Here is a 27,048-nt window from a genome sequence, read left to right as displayed (position 1 = left end):
CACGGAACCAAAGATAGACTGGACTCTGCCGGCTTCGTCGAGCTCCGGCGACGTGGTCCTCCGGCGATGCGATGTGGACGCCCCCAGATGGAGATTTCCGTCGGCGTCGGTTTGTCCGCGAGAGAGACAGAGAGTAGGGAAGAGAGGGGAGATCGGGGAAGGAGGGCTCAGGTTCGGCGTTTGGGAAATAAAGTGAAAAGAAATGGAATTAATAATAAAACATTTCCTCACTTAAATGGGTATCCCCAACAGGCTTTAATCCGAACCTGAAATTGATCCCCTCAAAACCCGTCTTACGAGCTCGGAAAAATTCCCAGAAAATTTCTAAAAATTCCGGAAAAATTCTATAAGGCTATTTCTGAAATAACCCTATTTCTTTAAATTTTTCGAGATCTCACACAAGGTTTGGTGACCAAGCCAAGGGTCGACCACTACCTTCTCAAAGGGGGTCGGCCACTAGCATAATTAAGGGGGCCGGCCACATAATTCAAACTAGGAGGGGTGTTTTGAATTTTTAAAATCTTCTCTTTGTAGATATCTATAAGTTTTAAAATAGAGATTTTAAAATATAAAACTTTCCTTATTTGAATTAGGCCACATGGTTTAAAAGAGAGTTTAAAAGTTTTAAAAACTTTCCTTTTTTAACTATCCTCATGGTTTTAGAAAAAAGGAAGAGAAGTTTTCAATTTGAAATTTTCTATTTTTGTAATCATGTTAAAAAAGGAAATTTTAGAAGAGAAGTTTTAAATTTTAAAACTTGGTTTTAATTTTTAAAACTTTTCCTTTTTTAACATCCACATTAGGAAATTAAAAGAGAGCTTGTAAAATTTTATAAGAGCTTTCCTTCTTTGCTTACAAAATTTTTACAAAGTTTTTTTTTCCTCTTTTAAGTGGTCGGCCACCCTTGCTTGGTGCCCAAGCAAGGGGTCGGCCAATCAATTAAACCAATCAATGATTGATGATTGAATCAATCAAGAGGAAAGAAAAGGAAAAATAAAAGGGGAAAAGGAAAAACAAGAGGAAGATTTTAATTTTTGTAAAAAGTCTTTCCTTATTTGCCTTGGGCAAGTAATATAAAAGAATGGGAGGGGAGCCTCATGATTTATCAATTCTTATTCTCTTGTTGGAGCTCTCTATTGTGGCCGACCCTCTCTCCCTTTCTTTTCCCCTTGCTCTCTTTTGTTCCTTGGTGGTGGTGGTGGCCGAATACTAGAGGAGGAGGAGGAGCTTTGGGTGGTGTTCATCTTGAAGGATCGTCGCCCACACGACGTCCAAGAGGAGGCGAGGAATACTACAGAAGATCTTGAGGTTATTAGTATACAAAGAAGAGGTATAACTAGTAATTATTTTCTGTATCATACTAGTTCTTCTTTGTTAGAATTACAAACACAAGAGGCATATGATTCTAGAATTTCGGATTTGTTTCGAAGTTGTGTTTTTTTTTGTTTTTCGAATTTTTGATTCGATTGTTCTTTTCGTTAAACCTAATGTTATTTTAGGAAATTAAATATTGAATTTATATTAAAGGCTTTGTCAAGGCAGTGGTGGATGATCTCATACCCAAGAAGGCCTAGTGCCTCGCTATGTTTGACCTGGAAGCCAATTTTAGAAATAAATATTTAATTAACTTTATAACATAGGTGGATTTGGATCAATAGTGTTAAGTTCCGCTTGCGACCCAAATCTAAACCATCAAGAATAGATAAGTTAAATTTAGAATCAATAATGTTAAGTTCCGTTTGTGATTCCTAATTTAATTTCTAAAGAACACAATAGGTTGTTAAGGAAAGGTTCAACACTTGTACAAAATTTTTGTACAGTGGAACCGGTACGATCTTCCTAGGACCAACCAACAGGGGGATGAATGTTTGTTTCGAACATCGTCTTGATTTTTGTGCTTCAATCGGCGGTTAGTCCTTTTGAGGCGGTCTTGCTCTGATACCACTTGTTGGTGCAGCGAGGCCGACAAGAAGGGGTGAATTGCTTTGTTACAACCAAGAAGGTTGTTAATCCAAAGTAGTAGAAAAAGCTCTGAAAGATCTCCTTCTCTAAAGGCGGAGAAGTCTTTTACACACTAAAAGCTCAGAACTATTGCTAGAAATGAATACAGAGTTGAACGCTTGATTGATGTCTCATTCCTAGGTCCAGGGGTCCTTTTATAGCCCCTGGAAAGTCTATCCCATAAGTCGAAGGCACCTCCAACTGAGGTCCAAGGTGCCTCAGCTCAGGTGAATGGATAGAACTCTATCTGGTTGACAATGGTCATTTTGACCAGGGCTGAGGCACCTCAAACAAGCATGAAGGCGCCTCCAAGATGGAGGCGCCTCCAATACTTAATAAAGGCGCCTTGAGCTTCATTTTCAGCTTGCTTTCTCCTTTGTTTTGACTTCCAAAGCTTCACACATTTGGGTGATTCCGGCCAACCGAAATAGGGCTCACCCGAACTCAATTTCCGGCCTTCTCCTCGAGCAGTCTTTCGTCCCAGCTTTACATCCCTCAAACGTTGCGCACGTTCTTCTCACCCATCGGTGTACTCTTCCGCAGCTCTCTCGTCCTTCGAACGCACTGAGCCCATCGGCTCCCTTCCCGTGCCGTCCTTCTCGCTAGCTGCATCTTCCTCTCGACTTCCTGCGCTCCTAAGCTCCTGCACACTTAGGGATAAAAAACAAACAGAATCTAACTTAAACTTGGTTGATCACATTAAAACAACCATGGGGTCCAACAATTTCTATGGTTTAGTTTTAGTTTAGTTGATTTTGGTTTATATTTTGGCTTTTGATTTAGATTATTTGAGTGTACATAATATATTTTGTTTTTAGGTATATAGTATTGATTGATTCCTACTTGTGTGGTTAAGCACGCTTTTGGAACCCAAGCTTTAATTTGGTTTTTCTTTTGGGTTACGAGTGATATAAATGATTTATTTGTTGAACTGAACATGTATCCAAGACCAGATTTATTGTATACACCTTTTTGACATTTTAGAATTAAGTCCAAGTTTTTAGATCTGGCTGTAAAATTTTATAAAAACCCTTTAAGTTTGTTGATTTCAACTTTTAGTATTGAATTTTCCTCCTCAAGTTTTACAACTTGATTTGGATTAGATTTTGTAATTTGTTCCTTGAGGTGTTGGTTCTCCTCAAGGAGTATTTTATTTGATTTTTAGTTGCAGTTAATTTTCTATCTAGGCATGCAATAACTTTAAAAAACTTTTTGTTTAAACTATAGTATACCTCCTCGGAACCTTCGGATATGAGTGCGGACTCGTGGCTCGATTCGAGTTCGGACCCATCTTCTGATTCATCCTCCGATTTTGATTCGTGGGCCATCAGTACGAGGTGGCTTCGGTGCTTCTGATCTTTAGCATCTGATTCATCTAAAGATGATTCGTCCCACGTTGTTTTGAGTGTCTTCTTTTTGGTTGCCTTGGTTTTGTCGTTCTTCAGCTTCGGACACTTGTTCTTGTAGTGACCCTTCTTGTTACATCTAAAGTAGGTTACATTCTTTGGTTCAATAGTGGAGTTGATCTTCTGTAGGTATTTTCTATTGAAGTTTTTCTTTCTCCTGGTGAACATTTTCCTTACCAAGTTCACCAGGTGTTCTTCGTCTTCTGAGTCTTGGTCAGACTCACCTTCAGATTCAGGCTTGGTTCTTGACTTTTCTTTGGAGGAACATGCAAAAAGAGCAACACCTTTCTCGGTTCTGGCGTTAGTTTGTTCGTGTAGTTCAAGTTCATAAAATAATTTGTCTAATTTTAATTTTGAAGGTTCTTCGAAATCTTATAGGCATCCACAATGGATGCCCACAATGCATTTCAAGGAAACACATTCAGGGCATACCTTATTAAATCGCGGTTCTCCATTTGGTGGTCGATGGTGTGAAGCCCGTTGAGGATATCCTTTATCCTCGCATGGAGTTGACTCGCCGATTCTGTTAGGATGTATACTAAAAGCTTAGTTTTTTGTATAAATATTTATTTTGAAATGAGAATCACATTGGTCAAATGTCTACATTTAGTTAAATGCAATTGTTTATTTAATTTATATTGTAGATAATATGGTGTGTGGTGTCACACAGAAGATCATGTTATCAGTTCCTTATAAATTATAAATAGTAGCTCACAACCAAAATAGATTGGGGCAAACCATTGGAATGGTTGTAGTGTAATTTGGTATTAGTTTATCTTGACTATAAAATTACACTAGTACACTATGTGTGTATTGAATAGGACCATTTAAGGTTGTTCTTTTTATACTGACTGCATAAAATAACAGAACCTCTGTTATTATGGATGTGCGTACTCTTAATCCCGATATAATAACAATCACATATACTTAATATTTATTTCTTTAATTTATCAATGGGTGAGATTTATTCGTTAAATCAACAGACCCGATAAGTTGGGAAATAATATTATTTATATGGTGTGTTGTTGATTATAGAAGGAAACTATGTCCTAGTTATCTAGGTTGATGATGTCCCCTTGAGAAGCTCATAAGGTTTGTCATGTAAACACTACAGGTGGACTTAGTTCGACATGACATTGAAGTTGAGTGGTACTACTCTTGGAGCTAGATGTTAATTAAGTGAGTTGTCAGTAACTCATTTAATTAATGGACATTAGATATCTTAAACATAGAGAGATTAACACACTCATGATAAGAAGGAGCTCATAATGTAATATGGGATTGGTGCGGTAGTTCAATAATAACTCTTTAGTGGTATGAGTTATTATTGATGAACTTGAGTTGGGTGTTCGGGTCGAACACAGGAAGCTCAAGCTCATTAGGAGACCATAACCAATTCCTCCTCTAAGTCCCTGTTGTAGCCTATATGTATAAAGCCTCACATCCACCCAAGCCTCACTTCTTATCCAAGTAATGGGTCGGCCACATCCTTGCTTGGTGCCCAAGCAAGGGGCCGGCCAAGCTTTGCTTGGAGTCCAAGGGGTGGTCGACCAAGCCTTGCTTGATGCCCAAGTAAGGGGCCGGCCACAAGGAATTAAAAGAGAGTTTTAATTTTAAAATCTTTCCTTTTTTGTAGTCATCTACAATTGTTTAAAAGAGAGATTTTAATTTTAAAACTTTCCTTTTATAGCCATCCACACGGAATTAAAAGAGAGTTTTAATTTTAAAATCTTTTCTATTTTGTAATCATCTACGATGGTTTAAAAGAGAGATTTTAATTTTAAAACTTTCATTTTATAGCCATCCACAAGGAATTAAAAGAGAGATTTTAATTTTAAAATCTTTTCTTTTTTGTAGTCATCTACAATTGTTTAAAAGAGATATTTTAATTTTAAAACTTTCCTTTTATAGTCATCCACAAAGGGATTTAAAAGAGAAATTTTAATTTTAAAATATTTCCTTTTATAGTTATCCACAAAGGGATTTAAAAGAGAGATTTTAATTTTAAAGTTTTTTCTTTTTTTGTTGCCCAAGCTATGGCCAGCCATGATTGGAATTAAAAGGAAGTTTTAATTTTGTTTAAAACTTTCCTTTTTAGCATTCACCAAGGATTATAAAAGAGAGGTAGATGGTGTCTTATGGTAGAACACAACCTAAAGTTCCCTCTTCTATTTTCCTTGGTGGTCGGCCCCCTTTCTCCTCTTCTCCCTTTGCTTTCTTCCCTTAAGGTCGGCGGCACATCAAGGATTCACCTCCTTGTGGTCAGTTTCTTGGAAAAGAAGAAGAAGAGAAAGAGGCTCCCTATTCTAGCATCCCTTGGTAGCCGAAAGTCTTAGAGGTATAGAAGTGGTTCGGGTGGTGTTATCTTAGTAGATCGTCGCCCACATGACGTCTAAGAAGAGGAGAGAAATACAACAGAAGATTAGGAGGTCTTTGTCTACGAAGAAAGGTACAACTAGTTTTTATTTCACAGTGAAATTAGTTTAGTTTTTCTTTGTATGGATCCTGAAATACCAACACAAGAGGCTATCAATTTTGTGCTTCAATTGAGTTCTTTGTAGTTAAACCTAGGGTTTACTGTAAGGAGATTAAATATTCAATTTCTTTGTAAGAATTTGTCTAGGAAGTGGTGGATGATCCCATAACCAAGAAGGCTGAGTGCCTCGCCAACGACCTGGAAGTCAATCCTTGAAATAGATATTTAATCAACTTCTGTAATATGGTTTAACTTCTGAATAACACATGAGTTGAACTTGGATTAATAATGTTAAATTTCGTTTGCAATCCAAGTTTAACTTTTGAAAAACACATGGGTTGCTAGGAAAAGTTCTGTACTTGTACAAATTTTTGTAAGGGGAAACAGAATGGAATTCCGAGTAGCATCCAACAAATTCTCCTTCCTGTATTTTTATATTAAATAATTTATTTAAATAAAGATCACGTTTAGTTACCTTAGCGTCGCTGGTTCTTTCGTGCAGTTTGATGAGCTTGTTCTACAGTTCTTTCGCATTTTCGTGTGGGTCTACTCTGTTCAGCTCCTCCTTTGTTAGCCCACATTGTAGTGTGTTGAGGGCTTTGAAGTTCGTCTGGACTTTCTTCTTCATCTCCGGATTCCACTATTCAGGGTCCAACGGATTTTCAGAGTTGTCGACAGGAGTCTTGTATCCTCTGGTGACGTTGAACTACTAGTCGAAGTCAGTCTTTAGATAGACCTCCATTCGCTTCTTCTAGTAAGGGAAGTCACCACCGTTGAACAGGGGAGGATGGATGGTGCTGAATCCCTCGATTTGGGTCATAATTCTTGCACACACAAAAAACAAAGAAGAGGATCCCAAGACTTGGTCTTGGATTTAGCAATGTGGGAGAAAAAGTAAAAATTGTAAAACTGAATTGGTGTTGCACCAGTTCAGTTTGAATTGCTCCGAAAAAAAATTTCAAAGAGGTAATGATACCAATCTGGATTATTTTGAAAAACTTAAAATCAAAAAATGAGAAAAGAAAAAAATTTTCCACCCTCTTTGCCTAATTGGTGTTTGCACCAAATCAGAGCGGTACCTGCTCTGATACCACTTGTTAGATCATAGAGTTCGCTAGAGGGGTGTGAATAGTCATCGTTAATAATTCAAAAATCAATTCGAGTATGCAGTGGAAATAAGAAAAATAAAGACTGTCACGCCCCGGGGGAGTCCTTGTCCGAAGAAATTTCAGCAGCACCTCCCCTGTACGGCTGACAATCTGAATGATTTCTACATGCACAATATACATCAGCCACAGGCGGCTAGAATATACACACAACCACGCAGTTATATGATACAGCCTACTCGGCTGATACAATAAAAACACAACCATGCAGTTATAGGTAAAGCAGCCCACTCGGCTGCACCAAAACCAAAACACAACAGAAAATGATAGAAACCAAATACAAAACTGCTAGCCGGCTAGGCTTACACAACCAACAACCAATACAAAATATCACATAACAACTTCAACATTCCAGAACAAAACCGGAGCTTAAACTAAACACATTGACACATAAAACAAACAAAACATAAATGAAACCGATAGATCTTCTGAGGTGACGTGGGGACCAGCAGACAGGATACTCCAAGCGACATCATAAACAACCTGGTACCTGAAAAAGATAGTGTCCACAGGGGTGAGTTCAACAGCTCAGCGAATACCAATAGACATGCCTAGTAAGATATATCTAACAGCAATAAACATGGAATATAGCTTCCTAATCATATATAGGAAATATGCAAAACTGAAAGGTAACTGAGGAAGCTGTACTCACCGGGAACTCCTATCCAGAACAAAAGGGTCGTCAAACCAGATACACAATATGCCTCCTATATGCATGTCAAACAAATGTATCCACCAAAATGCAGCATATAAGTGCAGCAAACACAAGCAAATAAATGCAATAAATGCATATGGTGCCAATGACATGGGCACCCCTGACGGCAGTCAGTTATCTCACACACAATGGTGAGACTAAGTGGGTAGGGCTGTGACAACCGTGCACTCTGACGTCACTGCTCCTGATGAGTGACCGAGTGGACGGGATGCTGTCGGAGTACACACATACTCCTACCCCAAATCATAAATGGGGGAGCGTAATGCTCTCATCTCCCGGTACACCATGACGGGGAGGGATCCCTAACGTGCTACCACATTGCGTCACACTACCCATGAGCGGACCAACGGAGCACCGAACAGAGCAAACTGTCGTGCTACCACGCTGCGTCACGCTACCCATGAGCGAACCAACGGAGCACCGAACAGTGATGAAACTGGTGATATGCTCTACAATAATGGAGCAGCCTATCACGCAGCATGCAATCATGCAAATGGTGCATGAAACTAAGCATGATAATATCCTAAACCAAATCCACATATATATATAAAAATGTGTACCCTAGTACAAGTAAGTCAAATCCACAGATCTAGGGTATACAGGTCCTCTATGGTATAACAACCTAGGTCCTGAACATATCCACCTCCATAAAATATGTACCAACAATGTACATGGATCAAAGCCAAAGGTCTAGGTACACAGATCAGGTATGATATAAAATTATAGATACACATGTCAGATAATAAAAAATCTAGAATCTAGTCCTAAACTCAGTAAAGCATGGTATGTCACTTACTCTAGGAACTAAGGTACTCATGGCAATAATCACGAAACGTAAACATGGATACATAACAAACACCTAACAAAACATGCTACAGGTAACAAACAATGGCATACCAAAGGCAAACATGATCATTGCTTGTAGCTATAAAATACTATGCATATCCAATTGACAATATCATAAAAGATAAGTCAAGAGGTACCCGCCTCCAATGTAGATCGAGCTAATCAACCTCTATGTCGATGTGCTCGTCCTGAATCTGAATCCTCGTTCCAATGAAGATTTCCAATTGGATCAACTCAGATGTAATCTAATAACATATACAGAATCTGTACAGAACAGACCATCCTCAATAGGAATCTAAAGAAAATCACTGAACATGCTCACCTAAGTGTATGAAAAATGATCAGATTCCTCATCTCCACAACAGTTTAATCTTGTTGATACCAAACATATCCATGAGTTCATTATACATCCAACTAGTAGGCAATTAGGGTTTTGAAACCTTAGAGATCAAAAGCATAACTTACCCAAATTTGCAATTGATGGATGGTGGTACAAGCCAGCCACAAAGGTTTACAATTTCTGCCTCCCTGCCTTCACGTCCTAGCCTTAAATCCAGTACAACTTTAACCGCAATCTTACCCTAACACCAGATAGCCCCTATTAACCCACTGCCAAGAGGAGTGGCGGCCGGAAAGTGCTAGCCAGATCGTACTGCTGCCACAGATTTGTTGCCGATGGATCAAGGAAGCTAATCTTTGTCCCCCAACAGATTTTCCCCTCCGATCCAAGACAATGCAAGCTGCTGTTGAAATCGACATGGAAGAAATCAACATTTGTAGATCATTATCATGGTACAAGATAAGAATAAGGGAAATACCCGTTTGATAGGCCGACCACAGCCAACCCAGCAGAACTAGGGTATGGAGAAGGGGCTCTGTTCGTTGGCGTCGTCGCGATGAAGAAGGTCGGCGTCAGAAATCGAGGCTAGGGCAACACCAATGCTCTAGTGTCGGCCCACATCAACCGAGGGTGGCTTCCCGCAGTAGGTGGCGATGGATTTGCGCCGGCGACGAAGATGAATCGAGTGGCGCGGCGCTGCTCCGAGCGGGAAGAAAGAGACCAGGAATTAGGGCACGCTGAGTTGGTGTCGACGCGCAGAGGAGAAGAGAAGCGGCGGCGTCGGCGCTAGGGCTGTGAACCGGCGTCGGCTGCAGCACAAAGGGAAGAAGGAACCATCGTGTGAGAGGAGAAGAAGGCCGCGAGGAGGTTAGGGCACGACGTCGGGTTCGGCAGGGGGAGAAAGAGGGAAGCACGCGGGAAAAAACAAGGAAAAAGAAAATTAAAAGAAAATTAAAAGAAAAAGGAAATAAACTTTTCCTCGTTAAATCAGGGTAGCCTAAACAGGCTTTCCCTAGGCCTCGTTTTTATCCCCGTAAACTCGTCCATACGGTCTCCGAAAAATTCCAGAAAAATTTCTAAAAATTCCGAAAAATTCCCTCATCATTATTCGCCATTTTTCGGTATTTTACAAAGACAATGCTAAGACAACCAATTTTACTTGGTTCGGAGCCTTCGTCGACTCCTACTTCAAAGCTCACACTCGTCGAGTGCTTTCGTTGGACAATCACAATAACTCACAAAAATGATTACAAAAATGAGTACAAGAATTATTAAAAGAATATCAACAACAGAAATAGAAGATTAAATCGTACGTTGTCAGAGAAGCCTCGCGGCGTCGCAGGAGCAGTGCACAACAGAGCAGTCATAGCAGAATTTGTTGTTTTGAAGCTCTGGTGGAGGCCTTCTTTTATAAGAGTGCTTTGGGTGCCCAGATTCCTTCCGGACGCCTAGACTATGACATCATCAAACCAATCGGTGTGCTCCTAGCTGTCAAGATAGAAATTACCTTCCAGGCGTCCGGACCATCATTTCCAACACACATTTTTCCTGCAAGAAAATGTTAGTCCGAGGCAAAGTACAATTTATTCTACCTTACAAAATAAAGTGTTAGCACAATTATATTCAAACAGAGTAGTAATTAGATTCTGTCTTATTGAGACCAGAATCTAATCACGATCTCAACTTAGATTCCCGAAATGGTTCTAAGTTAGATCGATGCCTAATTTCCCTAACTAGGAACGCGTCCTCACTTAGTCACTCTCCTCCAGTGACTTACCTAAACTTACCTTCCAGACATCCGGTCAGCCCGTAGACCTATTTGGACTTCGTGCCAACTATCTGGTCAGTCTGTCGACCTAGCTGGGTTTTGTGCCAGCTATCCGGTCGACCCGTCGACCTAGATGGATTTCATGCCAGATATTCGGTCAGCCCATCGACCTATCTGGACTTCGTACCAGCTATCTGTTTGGCACGTTGACGTAGCTGGATTTCTCCTTCACACTCAGTCAAAGTGTTAGATCACAATAAAACTAACTTAACCTACTTTGTCATTCATCGAAACCTGAGTTAGACCGTTAGTGCTAACCGCACCAACAATACGAACCCATAAAAACTTGTTTCATAAAATTTTGATATCTCTAATTCCATATTTAGGCCTTCTATTTTTTTTTATATATTTTTATTTTATTTGAATTTGGGATGAATATACAAATTTTGGGATGAATCTAGGATTCATCCCAGATTCAAATAAAAAAAAATTAAAAAAAAAAGAAGGTCTAAATACGGATCTAGAGATATCAAAATTTTATGAGACAAGTTTCTATGGATTCATATTATTCTCCTAATTATAAAAATGACCTCATCTAAAATTTTGACATAATAAATTGAGTGTGATAATTTTTTTATTTGTATAAGACATAATTTGTGTGAAAAAATTACCACACTCAATTTATTATATCAAAATTATGGATGAGGTCATTTTTATGATCAGAAGAATAATATGAACCTATAAAAACTTGTTTCATAAAATTATGATATCTCTAGGTCCATATTTAGGCCTTCTAATTTTTATTTAATTTTTTATTTTATTTTATTTGAATTGGGGATGAATCCTAGATTCATCCCAGATTTAAATAAAAAAAAAATAGAAGGCCTAAATATAGACATAGAGATATCAAAATTTCACAAAAAAAAAATTTATGGGTTCGTATTATTCTATCATGAAAACGACCTCATCCATAATTCTGACCCAATAAATTGAGTGTGGTATTTTTTTAACACAAATTAGGTTTTATACAAATAAAAAATTACCACACTCAATTTATTATGTCAAAATTTTAGATGAGATCATTTTTATAATCCGGAGTACAATATGAATCCATAGAAACTTGTTTCATAAAATTCTGATATCTTTAGGTCCATATTTAGGTCTTATATTTTTTTATATATTTTTTATTTTATTTGAATCTGGGATGAATCCTGTATTCATTCCAAAATCTGAGATGAATAGAGGATTCGTGCCAGATTTAAATAAAATAAAAAATAAATTTAAAAATTAGAAGTCTTAAATATGGACTTAGAGATATCAAAATTTTATGAAACAAGTTTCTATTAGTTGGTATTATTCTCCTGATCATGAAAATAACCTCATCCATAATTTTAACCCAATAAATTGAGTTTGGTATTTTTTTTTAAAATATAAATTAGGTCTTATAGAAATAAAAAATTATCACACTCAATTTATTATGTCAAAATTATGGATGAGGTCATTTTTATGATTAGAAGAACAATATGAATCTATAAAAACTTGTTTCATGAAATTCTGATATATCTAGAATCATATTTAAAATTTTGGATATACATTATGAGTTAAGCAAAACTCTAAGTGATTGTTCATAAAACCTAGAGATAAATTATGAGTTGAACAAAAATTAGAATGTCTAAATATAGATCTAGAGATATTGAAATTTTATGAAACAAGTTCCTATTGGTTCGTATTGTTCTCCTAATTATAAAAATAACTTCATCAATAATTTTGATAAAATAAATTGAGTGTCGTAATTTTTTATTTGTATATGACCTAATTTGTGTTAAAAAAAATATCACACTCAATTTATTGGGTCAAAATTATAGATGACATCATTTTCATGATCAGAAGATTAATATTAACACATAGTAACTTGTTTCATGAAATTATGATATCTCTAGGTCCATATTTAGGTCTTCTATTTTTTATTTTATTTTATTTGAATCTGAGACGAATTCTAGATTCATTTCAAATTTTGGGGCAAATCCTAGATTTGTCTCAGATTTTGGAATGAATCCTGGATTTGCCTTAGATTTTAGGACGAATCCATGATTCGTCCTAGATTCAAATAAAATAAAATAAAATAAAAGTAGAAGGCCTAAATATGGAGCTAGAGATATCATAATTTCATAAAACAAGTTTCTATTGGTTCGTATTGTTCTTCTGATCATAAAAACGATCTCATCTATAATTTTGACAGAATAAATTAAGCGTGGTAATTTTTTATTTATATAAGACCTAATTTGTATTTAAAAAAATACCACACTCAATTTTTTTGGTTAAAATTATGGATGAGATTATTTTCATGATCAGAAGAATAATACGAATACATAAAAATTTATTTTATTAAATTTTGATATCTCTAAATATATATTTATGTCTTCTATATATATATATATATATATATATATATATATATATATATATATATATATATATATATATATATATATATATATATATAAACACAACGGAAATATCACTAATTATCGTGCAATTATTTACATATATATAATATACTATAATAGTAGACTTCGGTATGATAAAAAAAATAGCTCTGCTCAAACAAACATATGTTAAGTGAATTAATTTTACAGTGAATACTAGTTTAATATTTGGCTAATTATTGGTACTGGATGGGCAACCTCCCTTTAATCAACTTAATTATAGATTTGTAAGCTACCATAAGGTCTGTAATTTGAACCATAAACAATAACACGACAATCAAATTACAATTTTATTTATAAGTAATCTAATTAAGTATTACCAAAAATTACAACAAACAACACAATATATGGGTCACACGCCCTTTAATCCTTCTTTTAAGCTTGATAATCCACTACAACAGATATAGCTTTTTACGGCGCGCAAATATGCTATCCACGGCGTGCATTGCGTCCTGTACAATGATAAACTGTTGAAAGTCTAAAGATATCAACGGCGTGCAATAAACGCTGCAATTGACGTAATCGCGGCGTGCAATGCATGCTGTTGTTAGTGTCATCAATGGCATACAATAAACGCTGCAATTGAAGAATTCGGGCCGGACAATGCGTGCTGTTGTTAGGGTAATAAATGGCGTGCAATAAACGCTGCAATTCAATTATTCGCGGCGTGCAATTCATGCTGTCATTAGTGTTATCAATTTACAATTGAAGTATTCACGGCTTGCATTGCAAGCTGTTGTTAGGATTATCAACGACATGCAATGCACGCCGCAATAGATAGTATTCACGGCATGCAATGCATGCTGCCGTTAGAGTTATCAACAACATGCAATAATACACACAAAACACAGAAACATAATGTGCAAAAAACATAAAATGTCGACACACAAAATGCAGAAACAAACACAACTTGCAGAAACATAAAATGCACCACACTTAACATAACATAGCAAGAGTTCACTTAGTAACATGATTTGGATCCAACAAAAATGTATGACTTTCAAATAAGTAGAATCTATCTCACTCACACAAAACTACAAGTTTAGACAGCCATGCTACTGTGCTTCCTAGTGCATCGTCGAGATAAAACATTTCATCATTTGGTCGTATCAAGTCTACCTTCTCCACCAGAACTTTATCAACCCAAACCTTCCAACAAGATCCTCCAAGAGGAATGTGATGCACTTTTGCTTTTGGATCTGTGGATGCAACTCGACCTTCTGCAACAACTCCCTCACCACACCAATGAAGTAACTTACATTTATGATTATCATGGACAACTTCACTATTCACATTCTTCAACTTTGCCTGCATATAATTAAACAATATAAAATTATTAATATGACATGATGCTTAAACAATGAACTTTTGGTTTATAAGGCATACAATTTGAATATAATTATCTGAAATTGTTTTGCACCATTGATATCAATATCATTCCCAATACCGCTACTAATGCCACCACTAGCAACCTAATTTGACACACAAATTATGTCAAGTAATGTCATCATGTAATTAAATCCAATAATTTAACTATACATACTTAATTTATTTTATCTAATGATGGTTAATTTACTAACATGTTCTTCATCATTTCATTGCCTTATACTTTGGAGAAACATGGACCTCATTTCTTGCATTTCTTGTTGAAAGTTATTCATCATACTTTGAAGTTGCTTAATAGTTTCATTTTGTTGAATGCAAGCTCCAGTTTTTGATGGTGTAATTCCAAAGCCCAACCCACGCACTCTACCTCGAGCTTCCTTGCCAAATATAATGCTAATTGCGTCATCGGCAATGCTAGTTGTATTTAAAGATTCAGGTGGGCATTCTTCTATTTTTCTCTATTAAATAGAACAAACAAATAATTTTTTAGTAAATAACAAATTTTTCTAACGTTTTACAAAATTCAAAAAGATAGTGTTATTACCATTTTCTCTCCAACAGATTCACTACTAGGTTGCCCATTTTTTTTCTTGTGAGCCTCAATCCAAACTTTTGATCTCGTAATTGGTGTATCTACAGGACTTTTTTTTCCCTTAAGTATGGAACATATAGAATATATAAAAAAATCATTAGAAAAGAAATTTAAAAGATGTATCATTGCTTAAATAAGAAAGCTTTAAAACAAACTATCCATAAAGTTGTATAAATAATAATATTTACCATCATGTTGGCTAAACGGGCATAACCTCTCCGGCTCATTGTATGATTATGGTCTTGTTTTACCCTCATTTCTCTAAATTTGGCGCTCTTCTCCTGAGAATTAAAAGATAACCAACAAGGAAAAATACAACCATGAGCAGTAACAATCTAAGAAAAAATTCATAGTAAGGATACAGATTCTAAGATACTCAAAAATCTAAGAAAAAATTCTAGCATTCTGTTTGTTAATTCTTGACAAATCTCTATCTTCATTTCACTCTTCAATTTTGCTGCATGCTATTTTACAAGAAAAAAAAAAGCGTGCAGAAAACTGAGGCCCAGCTGGCTACCACCAAGCCAAAAAAAAAGCGTGCAGTTTTCTACTGCAGCCTGAGGCCCAGCTGGCTACCACCAAGCCAAGAAAAGCTTGAGCAGCTACAAGTGAGACAAATCTTCTTAGGCTGTAAGCTTGCTGCAGTATTGTAGTTTTATATTGTTCAAGTTTATTTGCTAATACATCCGGACAGACGGATAAGATTTGAAAGTTGGTCTAATATTGGAAGACTACAACCTTCTAATATATACACCATGCTTGAAATAAACCATGCTTGCAGTATAAGTGAGGCAAATTGCTTGAAATAAACCATGCTTGCAGTATATGCACCGTGCACTAAAGATGGCACCAGATTAGATTGTCACACTAATGGAATTACTAAAGACTACCAATATCTTTACCAGATTAGATTGAAAACACATACTACTGTGGCAATCGGATATTACTAAAGCTGATTGCTAATACCAGATTAGATTGTCACACTAAAGCTGATACTAAAGCTAATATCGATTGCCAAATAATATCAGACTACCAATATCTAATCTGGTGCTAAAGATGGACAAAATCAAATTCGTAACGGAATTACTACAAATGGAAGAGAGGTTAGAATATATAGTTAACCAAAATTACTACAAATGATTAAAGTGAGTGAGCATATGATACTACTTACTGATTTTGGTCCACAACAGTGAATTAATACTTACTTGAAAGGAAAGTGACAGTGTCTTCTTTACAAAAATGTCCCACTGATTTTGGTCCATAAATTCGGGCTTCAAAAGGCTAAGATCTCGTGAAGCTGCTTGGCCAGTATTAACTTCTCGTATAAGTATCTGCAGCCTGGACTTTCTATCACGCCACAACTTACCTAACTTTTGAAAGATTGTTTTCTTTTCCCACTCCTCAACATTAAAATGTAGCTGTAAAATATAAAGCATGAATATATGACTAAAGTTTGTTATAGAATTGGAAAATAATAATTCAGTGATAGATGACATTACCTGAAGACAACTCCACATTTTACTTTTCAAATCTTCATCTACGTCATTCCATCCATCCAATGTATATGGAACAAATTCTTTTACCTTACAACCAAGAAAAGATGCATACTTCACCGAATTATCTCCAATTGGTTGTCCGAACTCATTACGCTCTAGCACTTTGGGATTTTGTTGGCCACTAACCAACATCAACTTTGATGGACCTCGTCCCTTTTTCCCATCAATTTTACTGTCATCAACCGACTCTTTACCATGCAAAGGTTGTGAAGAATCAGAGGCAGTGTTAGAGTCCATTCTCGATAGTTGATTAACAATTTTTTCCTACAAAATAGCATAAAGAGATGTTGAAATGCAAAAGTGTACTTATTAAAATAAACCAAGAATTAAAAAAGGATTACAATATATCACCTGAACTTCAACTATAGATTCTCTACTGCATTTTTTGCCCATTTTTTTCATCATTTGAATGCTAAATAATGACCTGATAAAATATGTAATATGACATGATGCACCACTGAAATATTGTAAACTAGAACAAAAATATATTGCAAAAGTAAATAAAGAGAAGTGGAGTTTGAAAAGAACATTTATTTGTTGAAATAAATAACTATAAATCTACATCTGAAAAGTTCAGTCATGGGATATCAATAACATCAATTCCCTCACACTCATTTCTGGAATATGGTTCTTTCTCAGTAATGTTAATCTCAAGTCTAGACACATCAAGAGGTTTTGATGATGTATATGCATCCTCTTCAAGCAAATCCATGTTATAAATACCTCGAGGTGGTGCTTTTAGCAACACATACCAATTTGATTCATCATTTTCCCTAGAATAGAAAACTTGCTTTGCTTGTGATGCTAAAATGAAAGGATCATTTTCAAAAGTCCTTAGTCCTTGGTGTAAGTTGACAAGTGTAAAACCATTATCCATTTTGATACCAGTTCCAAGATTAGCCCAATCACACCTAAAAATAGGTACTTTGAAAAAATAATAGTCTAGTAACACAATATCTCGTATAACCCCATAGTACGATTGTCTTCCTACTGTATGTGAATCAGTAGAACTAGATTGCCAAATAGTATCAGCTTCAACTGAAACACCACTATCTTGTGTCGACCTTCCAACATCAATTGTGTGGAACCGATGTCCATTTATAATATAACTTGTATATGATATAACATGCTTTCTTGGACCATGTGCTAGCCATTGAATCTGATCTGAAGAGTTATCAAGAACATGTTTTGATAACCATTGAGCAAATGTTTCCATATGTCGTTTTTGTAACAGTGTTTCATTACTTGAGAAACGACGATCTGTTTGTTTAAACTCCTCAATGTGCATCCTATTTAAAATCATTGAAAAGTGATTGTTAAAATATATGAATCATGCAATACACCAAGAATATTAGGGTTGCAATTTAATACTCACTGTATGTAAGGATCAATTTCTGCAGTATTGAACAACACATATCGATGTGCTGCTTGTAACAAATGTTCTTCTAAAATAATTTCTTTTCCTTGAGAAATGGGGTGACCTTCCACTACTCCATTTTCCAAATCGTCATTTCGATTAGATCGGAGACCAATACAAGCAGCTTTTTTTATATAAGCACTACAAAATCGCATTCGTTCTTCTGCAAGGTAACACTCAGCTATGCAACCCTCTGGCCTTGCTCGGTTCTTCACATAGCCTTTAAGCATTTTCATAAATCTAAATAATTAAAAATCACATGAAATAAATGTTGATAGAAAAATCTAAGTTGTTGTATGATATTAAAGTAGTAAAAAGATAGATTATTATTTATTACCTTTCAAATGGATACATCCAGCGGAATTGAACTGGCCCACATAGGCGAGCCTCTCTTGCTAAATGAATTGTCAAATGAACAGAGATGGTAAAGAAAGCTGGTGGAAAGTACCTCTCCAACATGCATAAAGTTTCAGCAATATTCTCTTCGAGTTGTTCTAGACGGTTCCTATCTAACACTCTTTGACATAACTCATTGTAAAATGCACAAAGCAAAAATATAGCATTACGTGGACCTTTTGGTAAAAGACTTCTCAATGCTACTGAAAGCAATTGTTGCATAAGAACATGACAATCATGAGATTTCAACCCAATAAGCTTTCGTTCTTCTAAAGAAACATAGTTACCAATATTTGAGCTATAACCATCAAGTAACTTTATTTTCTTCAACCTAGAACAAAATACGTCCATTTCTTTTTTAGACAATGTGTAAGGTGCAGCCGACAAGTGATACATGTTTTCTCCTTTTTCTTGAGGATGTAATTCTTTTCTAATATTTAAGTGCCTCAAATCTTTGCGAGCGTTAACACCATCTTTTGATTTTTTTTCTTTAAGTTTAACATTGTACCTATGATATTCTCGCAAACATTCTTTTCAACATGCATAACATCTAAGTTATGACGTAGCAGGAGCCCCTACAAGTTTAACCATCAACACATTTCATATATTAGTTCAAGATTCAAAATAAATTGTGCATAAAATATAAAAAATTTATAAAATACAATTAATAGAGTGCAAAATAACTTACACTCCAGTATGGCAAATTGAAAAATATTGACTTCTTCTTCCACATTTGAACTGGTTTTTGAACTTTTTTTGAACCATCACGCTCCTTCCTCTTTTTCTTTGTATTATTGATATCTTTACCCATTTTCTTTTTACCCCAGTCATTTTCAATGTCTTTCAATACATTAAGAATTTCTAATCCATTCAGAGGCCTAGGTTTTCCTTTTGTCTCTTTATTCCCATCAAACCACTTCTTCTTCTGACGGAATGGATGATTAGGAGCAAGAAATCTCCTATGCCCTAAATATGCAAACTTTCTACTATACTTAAGCCACATAGAAGATATGCCTTCACCACATATTGGGCAACCAAATTTCCCTTTTGTGGCACATCCAGCTAAGTTTCCATAAGCTGGAAAATCATTGATTGTCCACATCAAAATAGCTTTCATATTGAACACTGACTTGCTAAATGCATCATACGTCTCCACACCAATGTCCCATAACTCCTTCAAATCCTCCACTAGGGGTTCCAAGTATACATCTATATCATTTCCTGGTTGCTTCGGGCCTGGAATCAATAATGTCAACATAAGATTTTCCTTCGCCATGCACATCAACGGAGGAAGGTTGTAATTTACTAAAATAACTGGCCAACAACTATATCTAGAACTAAGATCACCAAAAGGGTTGAATCCATCTGTTGCAAGACCAAGCCGGAGATTTCTAGGATCTGATGCAAAAGCTGGCCACTTATGATTTATCGTATCCCAAGCTATTGAATCAACTGGATGACGCATCATATGATCATGACTTTTATGGTTGGAATGCCAAATCAAGTCTTCAGCCTTTTGTTCTGATTTAAACATCCTTTTCAATCTTGGTATCACAGGAAAATACCGTAGCACCTTTTCAGGAACTCCTTTACAAACTTTGGTGGTGACTTTGTCTACCTTCCATCTTGAAGAACCACACTTTGGACATAAGTCCAAATCTTTAAGCTCCTTTCTAAATAGACAACAATCATTTGGGCATGCATGAATCTTCTCATATCCTAAATCAAATGGTTTTAACAACTTTCTCATTGAGTAAACATCCTTTGGAAGTGTGTTTTTTTCTGGAAGCATGTCACCTAAGATCTTAAGGAGCTCATTGAAACTATTGTCAGTGTGACCATTTGTAGACTTGAAATTGTATAATGTAACGATTGCTGACAACTTCGTGTAAGTTGTACAACCAGGGAAGAGAGGAGTTTCTGCATCTACTAATAAATCAGCAAATTCATAATCTCTTGCCTCAGACATAGTGTGGTCAACGCTTTCATCAGAGGCAAAGGCATCTTTATATAAGTTATATGCCTCTCTAGTTTCATCCTCCTCTTCCTGAACTCCTCTTGAACTACTTTGACCTTGAAAATTTGGAGTATAAGTTTCACCATGGAAGACCCAAATTGTGTAAGAAGGATTGAATCCGTTAATAATTAAGTGATCATACACTTGGTCAAATTTCATATACTTCTTATTTTTGCAATGTTTGCAAGGACATAAGATTACTTCACATGTTTTGGCATAGTTCCTAGCTTGTGTAAGAAATTTTTGAACCCCTTCTTCATACTCGGGTACAAGCCTTGAAGGAAGATGGATACATTCCTTATCCATTTTGTAAAAAATGGCCCTTGATACTAATAAAATAATCTGAAAAAAATAAATAAAAGGAAATTATCCTATTTTTATAAATAATTTTAGTGTTATAATATTTAATCCATCAAATTTTAGAAAAAGATAGACTTATAAAAAAATGATATATAATAGAACAAAAAAATTATATCTGAGTATTATCAACTTACATATATTACTCAACTCAAAAACATAAATAAAAGTATCAGCAACCTAGTAAATAAATTTTATACTAAATCAACCAATTGTGTTCAACTTCCAAAGGTTGTAAATCAAAGTATAAATTCACATCCAATATCTTAATTATGTTTATGAATACATAAAAAAGATAACATAACACCTATTTTTCATGAACATTGAAAAATAACATATGGATGTTTGAAATCAATCTCAAAACAATAACTATACAAATATTTAAAATCTAAAAATGATCACCACCGAGCACAATAGACAAATTTGTATGAATAATAGACCTTTTAGAATCAAATCCAAGAGAATTAACAACATAATCGTTGTCTGGTTAATAGACAAATCCAAGAGAATCAAATCCAAGAGAATTAACAACATGATCATTGTATGAATAATAAACCTTTTAGAATCTAAAGTAATTAATAGACAAATCCAAGAGAATTAACACCACCGAGCACAATAGAGTTGAAACAAGATATTGGATGAATAAAGAATGTGTATGAATAAAAAATTTGATTACATCTTTTAGAATCAAATCAAGTAAAAGCTAAAATGAACTAAAACAGTAGTTACATTTTCAAAGTTACAAAGTAGCAAAAAACAAAATATGAAAAAAAAGCATGAGCTTAAGTCTGCTTAGTAACATTATGAGCATTAAAAAATTTAGAAGTCCTATGAGAGTGAGCTTCACGTGCCACAATGTCTACCATAAAATTGCCTTCTCTAAATATATGAGAAATGTAGCAAAGATGAGTATCAAGCAGCATGCAAATCTATACTTGAATAAATTCATGAACCACAAATCTTAAGCCAAGATTGGGATGAAGCAATGAGTTTGTATAGCCTAAACACATATTGAGTAAATCTAACTTGCATTGTTATGAATTGGCATTGTTTTTGTAACTAGCCGGTTAAAATGGAACTAGTCTAATCTGGTAAAAATCTGGATTGGACCAGTTCTGCATTAATGAAAATCGGACCAATTCAAACCAGTAGTTACATGCCTAGTAAGGGAAATTAAAATTAAATGGCAAACAAATGGACTCCAAGGCTAATGTTTCTTCTCTAACTCCCTCTTATGGCTCATCAGCCTCTTTCTGTGAAGTATCCATATCTGGAAATCCCTAAATGACTTGTTTTCTTTGAAGCTTATAAAAACGTTCATATTTTCTATAGAGTTCAAAAATATTGAGGCTTCATAGGGTCTCCAGCTATGGAGTGTTATTATTTCAAGAAACCCTAGAAGGAAAATAAGAATGAAAGAATTCTGAAACAGGGGGTTTACATGAGATGAGAAGCGCAGTATAAATCTGAAACCATGACACAAATCTCCTTGCTAGAAAAAGGAAAATAAGAACAAAGAATGCTTTAGATGTAGAGAAATCTACCGCCGCTGGAGAGAATAGCAAGAAATCTGTTGTCGCTGAAGGAGAGAACAAGAGCGCGAGAAATCTGTCGCTGCTGGAGGGGAGAACAAAGGTGAGCGTAAGAAATTTGTTGCCGCCGAAGGAGAGAACAAGAGCGGCAGAAACCTGTTGCTGCTAAAGGAGAGAACAAGCACGAGAAATCTTCGCTGCTGAAGGGGAGAAAAAAGGCGTGCACGAAGAGAAAAAGAATCGGCGCTAAGAGGATGGCGCGAGAGATTTGGGTATTTTAGGGATTTGGCAGTTTGTTATATTAATATATTTGTAATCTTTAAGGAATAACAACGTGATTTGAGCACTGTAAATATTACATTTTATTATAAATTAAAAATTTTATTGTAACACTATTAACAGCGTGCAATGTACGCCGTAAATATTTAATTTTAACAGCATACATATAGTTTGCTGTTGAAATAACTATTTACGGCATGCATTTTTTGCATGTCGTTATTTGTATAAGTTGTTATAATATTAACAACACACATCGATGAGCGCGCCGTAAATACTAACATTGGCGGCGTGCTTTAAATGTGTGCCGTTGATGCTGAGCCGTGAAAAGCTATATTTGTTGTAGTGATCATTTAAGAGTTGAAAGTTCCTTAAGTCTCTATTATTAATTTTTACTCTAACACTTAAAGCAAATGATCAAATGCAAACCACAGACTTAATCGAACCATATCAAACCATCAAAACATATCTGATTAACTTAAGGCTAGCGAGGTAGACCGACTTGTTGGTTTAGACTTGCTAGGTAGTTGATCCTGTCTAAAATCTGAGGAGATGGTGCGTTGGCGTCTAACTCATAGGCTGACTCGGTGGAGGCTTCTTACTAATCCTGCAAGCACAAGAAATGTCAGTGTCGAGCCGGGGAAGAGGTCCCCGGTATTGATCCTCCGACGCTCAAGTCAGTCAGCGACAACAATGTAGATGGAGCGACGAGAACGAGCCCTGTAGAGCGAATAGTGTCCCTTGCGTACCTCTGTCGATGCTTGGATCCCCTTTATATAGAGTTCTTGTAGCGCGCGTGCACGTTTTCTTAGACAAGCACGCTTCTCGAAATTTTCCTAAAAAGACTTGTCAGTAAAGCTAAGTATTGCTGACACAATACCTTAACGCTTCTCGGTCTACCCGCTCGGTCGAGGCTGCTTCGACTGGTCGGCCTCGGAAGGGCCTCCTTGTGCCAATCAGTTTGGTAGTCAGCGATCTTTGTCCGAACGACTTCCTGTCCTGTGCCCAATGTCGATCGTTCCTTGGTCGTATGCTGGCTCAGTTGTTCGCTCGGCCGTATGCTGGCTTGTTGTCTGCTCGGGCGTATGTTGGCTTGTTGTCCGCTAGACAGTTCTCTTGTCCCGATTGGTCTCAGGAACCATATTATATTTTACCTTCTTTGTCAACCCGCTCCTTTGACTGACTTATCCTTGGCGGTGCCTCGTCATTACCGTATCAGTAGTGAATATTAAGGCAAATCAAGTGTGACTATTTTTAAGTGGATTGATCAATTTAATTAATTTGGGCAAGTTAGGTTGAGGTTAATTGATGGATTTAAGACGGTCTAAATTGTTCCAACGAGACCAAAGCAAATCGATGGACTAAGTGAGGTGGTCCGATCAATTAATTGAGTGGTCCAAGTAAAAAAAAAGATTAATTAGGTTGGATAACGTTGAGTCTGGATGTTTGGTTCGACTCTACGAAAGTTTTCTATCGGCCACCAGGATAAATCAGAAAGCGCATATGACAATCAATCCAGAATTCTAACATCCTTTGATTATGCCGCTCATTTAAAGAAAAAAATCCTATAAATATATCGTGATTAGGATTTAAATCATGAGTACCTGAGAGATAATCTGAATATTCTATCACGACATCATGACCGGGGACATTAAAATGATTTTCAATGTAGAACCAAGTAAAACCAATGATCCATGGACAGCATGTTGAATGATTTTCAATGTACTATGCAAGCAAATCTAACTAAATAGATCACAAATCTAACTAAATAAATCATTCAAGTCAGCAGAAGCAATCAAATTGGATAATCTACTCGAGTAAAGTGAATTGGTCAGATTAGGCGACTTAGTCAAATCAAAAGAGTTATTTTGATTGGACAGAGATCACAAAAACAAATTGACCTAAACCAAATCTAAATTAATTATAATTAATTAACCTATTATTAATACTTTTTAATCGCTTCTCTTTTCTAATTAACCTTAAAATCACTCTGTAAATGAAATACAAAAGAATTCTATTTCCATCAAAGTCTATTAATATTAGCCGATGATAACGACGACTAAATTTAATTTAATCAATCTTAAGTATATTTTTTTTTTCATGTGTGCACATCACAAATTTGAGGGTGCTTTGCTGGCTTCGAGTTAATTTTAATATTTTATAATGTTAAATTAATCATTAGTTTAGGATACTCGTCACTGTCAAATTGTCACTCAAATTAAATGATATAATTTTGACATTGACGGATCATCTTGAGCCAATGATATTAATCTAAGGGATCAAGTGAGTAACTAAAATGATATGACTCCATGAAATTCAAAGCTTAAATATATCTACAATTTATAAATCGGCAATATTAAACATGATCTTAAATTAAAAACGACACGTTTTTATATCATATAATTCAATTAAAGATATGTTAAGTTATTTTATTAACTTCAATGAAAAAATATCACAATTAACATGCATAATGCAACGTTAGCAATCTTTGTGAAGGGGCAAAAGTCACTAATGGTTAGTAGTCATCCGTGATTTATCTTCTCCATGTTGACTTAGGGACGGATTGACGGGAGTGCTGGAGGTGAGCGAATCGCCTTTTTTTGTCACGTGAAGGGGCAAAAGTGAAATTTCCCCAAATCAAAGTTTTCCAGATGTTCACCGAAAAAGAGTGACGTTTTGTGAAGGCACTGCATAACCATTAATTAGCAGTTGTTTCCCTCTTTGTATGATTCAATTTAGGGACGTAATCGAGTCGAGTCGAGCTGAATTTTTGGATGTTTAAATTTAACACGTTTATAATTGAACCGAGCTCGAATTTTATTTAACGAATATATTCATGGCTCACGAGTTTATTCGAACTTTTATCGAGCCTAAACAAGCTTAATAAATATAAATTATAAATTTAAATATTCATTAAAAACTAAATTATATATTTTAAAAAAAACTATAATATTGTTTTAAAATTTATAATTTTATTCTAATAAATAAATTTAATATATTTATCTATGTTTTTCATAAGTAGAGTGTAAAATTTATAAATTCAATATTAAAATTATTATTATTTTTATTTAAAAGTTGATTCATGAGCTTAACGAATATGTTCACGAACTAACGAGCCGAATATTGTGAAACTTGAGCTTGGTTTGTTTATCTTAACAAGCCTCATTAAAAGAATTGAAACGAGGTTTTATCGAATCGAGCTTCGAATAGTTCACGAACGACTTGACTTATTTACACCCCTACTTCAATTTAATCGAACTTAATTATTTTCTCCAAGAGATCTCATCCGTAACCATCACTATATCTTTCATTCTTCCAATTTTTAGTTTCCTCGAATGGGTCCAGTGGCTAGCGCATGAGGTGTTGCCACAATGAGGTGTTGCCACAATTATATGTCCCATGATCAAGGATATTTAAGATTTTTTGCTTATATGAGTTTTTTCAATGCTTCTATGTTGGGATTAGTTACCAGTTCAAATTTGATAAAAATTTATGTTTTTTGGGAACTAGTGGGAATGTGTTCTTATTTATTAATAGGATTTTGGTTCACACGACCGACTGCAGCAAGTGCTTGTCAAAAAGCTTTTGTAACTAATCGTGTAGGGGATTTTGGTTTATTATTAGGAATCTTATGTGCTAGTCATTATTTTAAAAACTAGTAGTGGTCGTGTTCACCTTTTGTCACAATTCTTTCAATTTTTATATCGATGGAAGTCATTGATGGAAAGAAGAGAAGCCATTCTCTTTGCAATTCCCTCTCCTGCTTTGGCTTCACAGCCTCGCCGGCCAAGTCGCATAAGTTTAGGCCAAAAAGTGAGACCATGCCAGAGAACTCCACGGAAGGTATTCAAGCCTGTGAAAAGAAGTTTCCTTTGTTGGTTCCTCAAGGTAAGAGTACTGCATTATATACTTTTTCAAATCAATCAAATTAAATAAGCATTTGTATAGTTTGTGTTTTTGATAGCATTTTTGAATGTTTTGGATATGTTTTTGTTAAGGTCAATAGAATTAGACAAATAAACGCCTTGTTTGATCCACTGTAATTAGATGCAACCAAAAGAAAAGCCAAACAAGACTTGCCATCGATTGTGAAACATTTTTGTTCATCATTTTACCAGCATTAAAAGAAAAATAAAAGCGAAATCTCGATCAACGTAACCGGAGCCGTTACCGTCTTCGACCAGCACCCGTAGGAAGTCCAATGAAGCCTCAGGTTCGGAATTCGCAGGTGCACCGAGAGGCTTTCAACTACAAGACACGAGTTGAGCCCTCACAAGTTTATCAGCTTCGTCCTACTTCGCCTGGACTTCGCTCT

At 35.7% G+C, this 27,048-nt stretch overlaps 1 protein-coding gene across 1 annotated transcript; it reads right to left on the bottom strand.

Annotated features, from left to right (window-relative positions):
- Positions 1-17,315: 17,315 nt before the first annotated feature.
- LOC122031324 lies at positions 17,316-26,556 on the bottom strand. The gene is made up of 6 exons (XM_042590451.1): positions 26,409-26,556; positions 19,240-20,624; positions 19,060-19,126; positions 18,493-18,820; positions 18,114-18,395; positions 17,316-18,027 (listed from the first exon to the last, which is right to left on the bottom strand). Exons 1-6 carry the CDS (start codon positions 26,554-26,556, stop codon positions 17,316-17,318), a joined length of 2,922 nt encoding a protein of 973 aa, XP_042446385.1.
- Positions 26,557-27,048: the final 492 nt, after the last annotated feature.

Source organism: Zingiber officinale, chromosome 11A (assembly GCF_018446385.1).
Source record: "Zingiber officinale cultivar Zhangliang chromosome 11A, Zo_v1.1, whole genome shotgun sequence".
Classification (NCBI taxonomy): Eukaryota; Viridiplantae; Streptophyta; class Magnoliopsida; order Zingiberales; family Zingiberaceae; genus Zingiber; species Zingiber officinale.
This window is presented reverse-complemented; position numbering and strand designations above follow the sequence as displayed.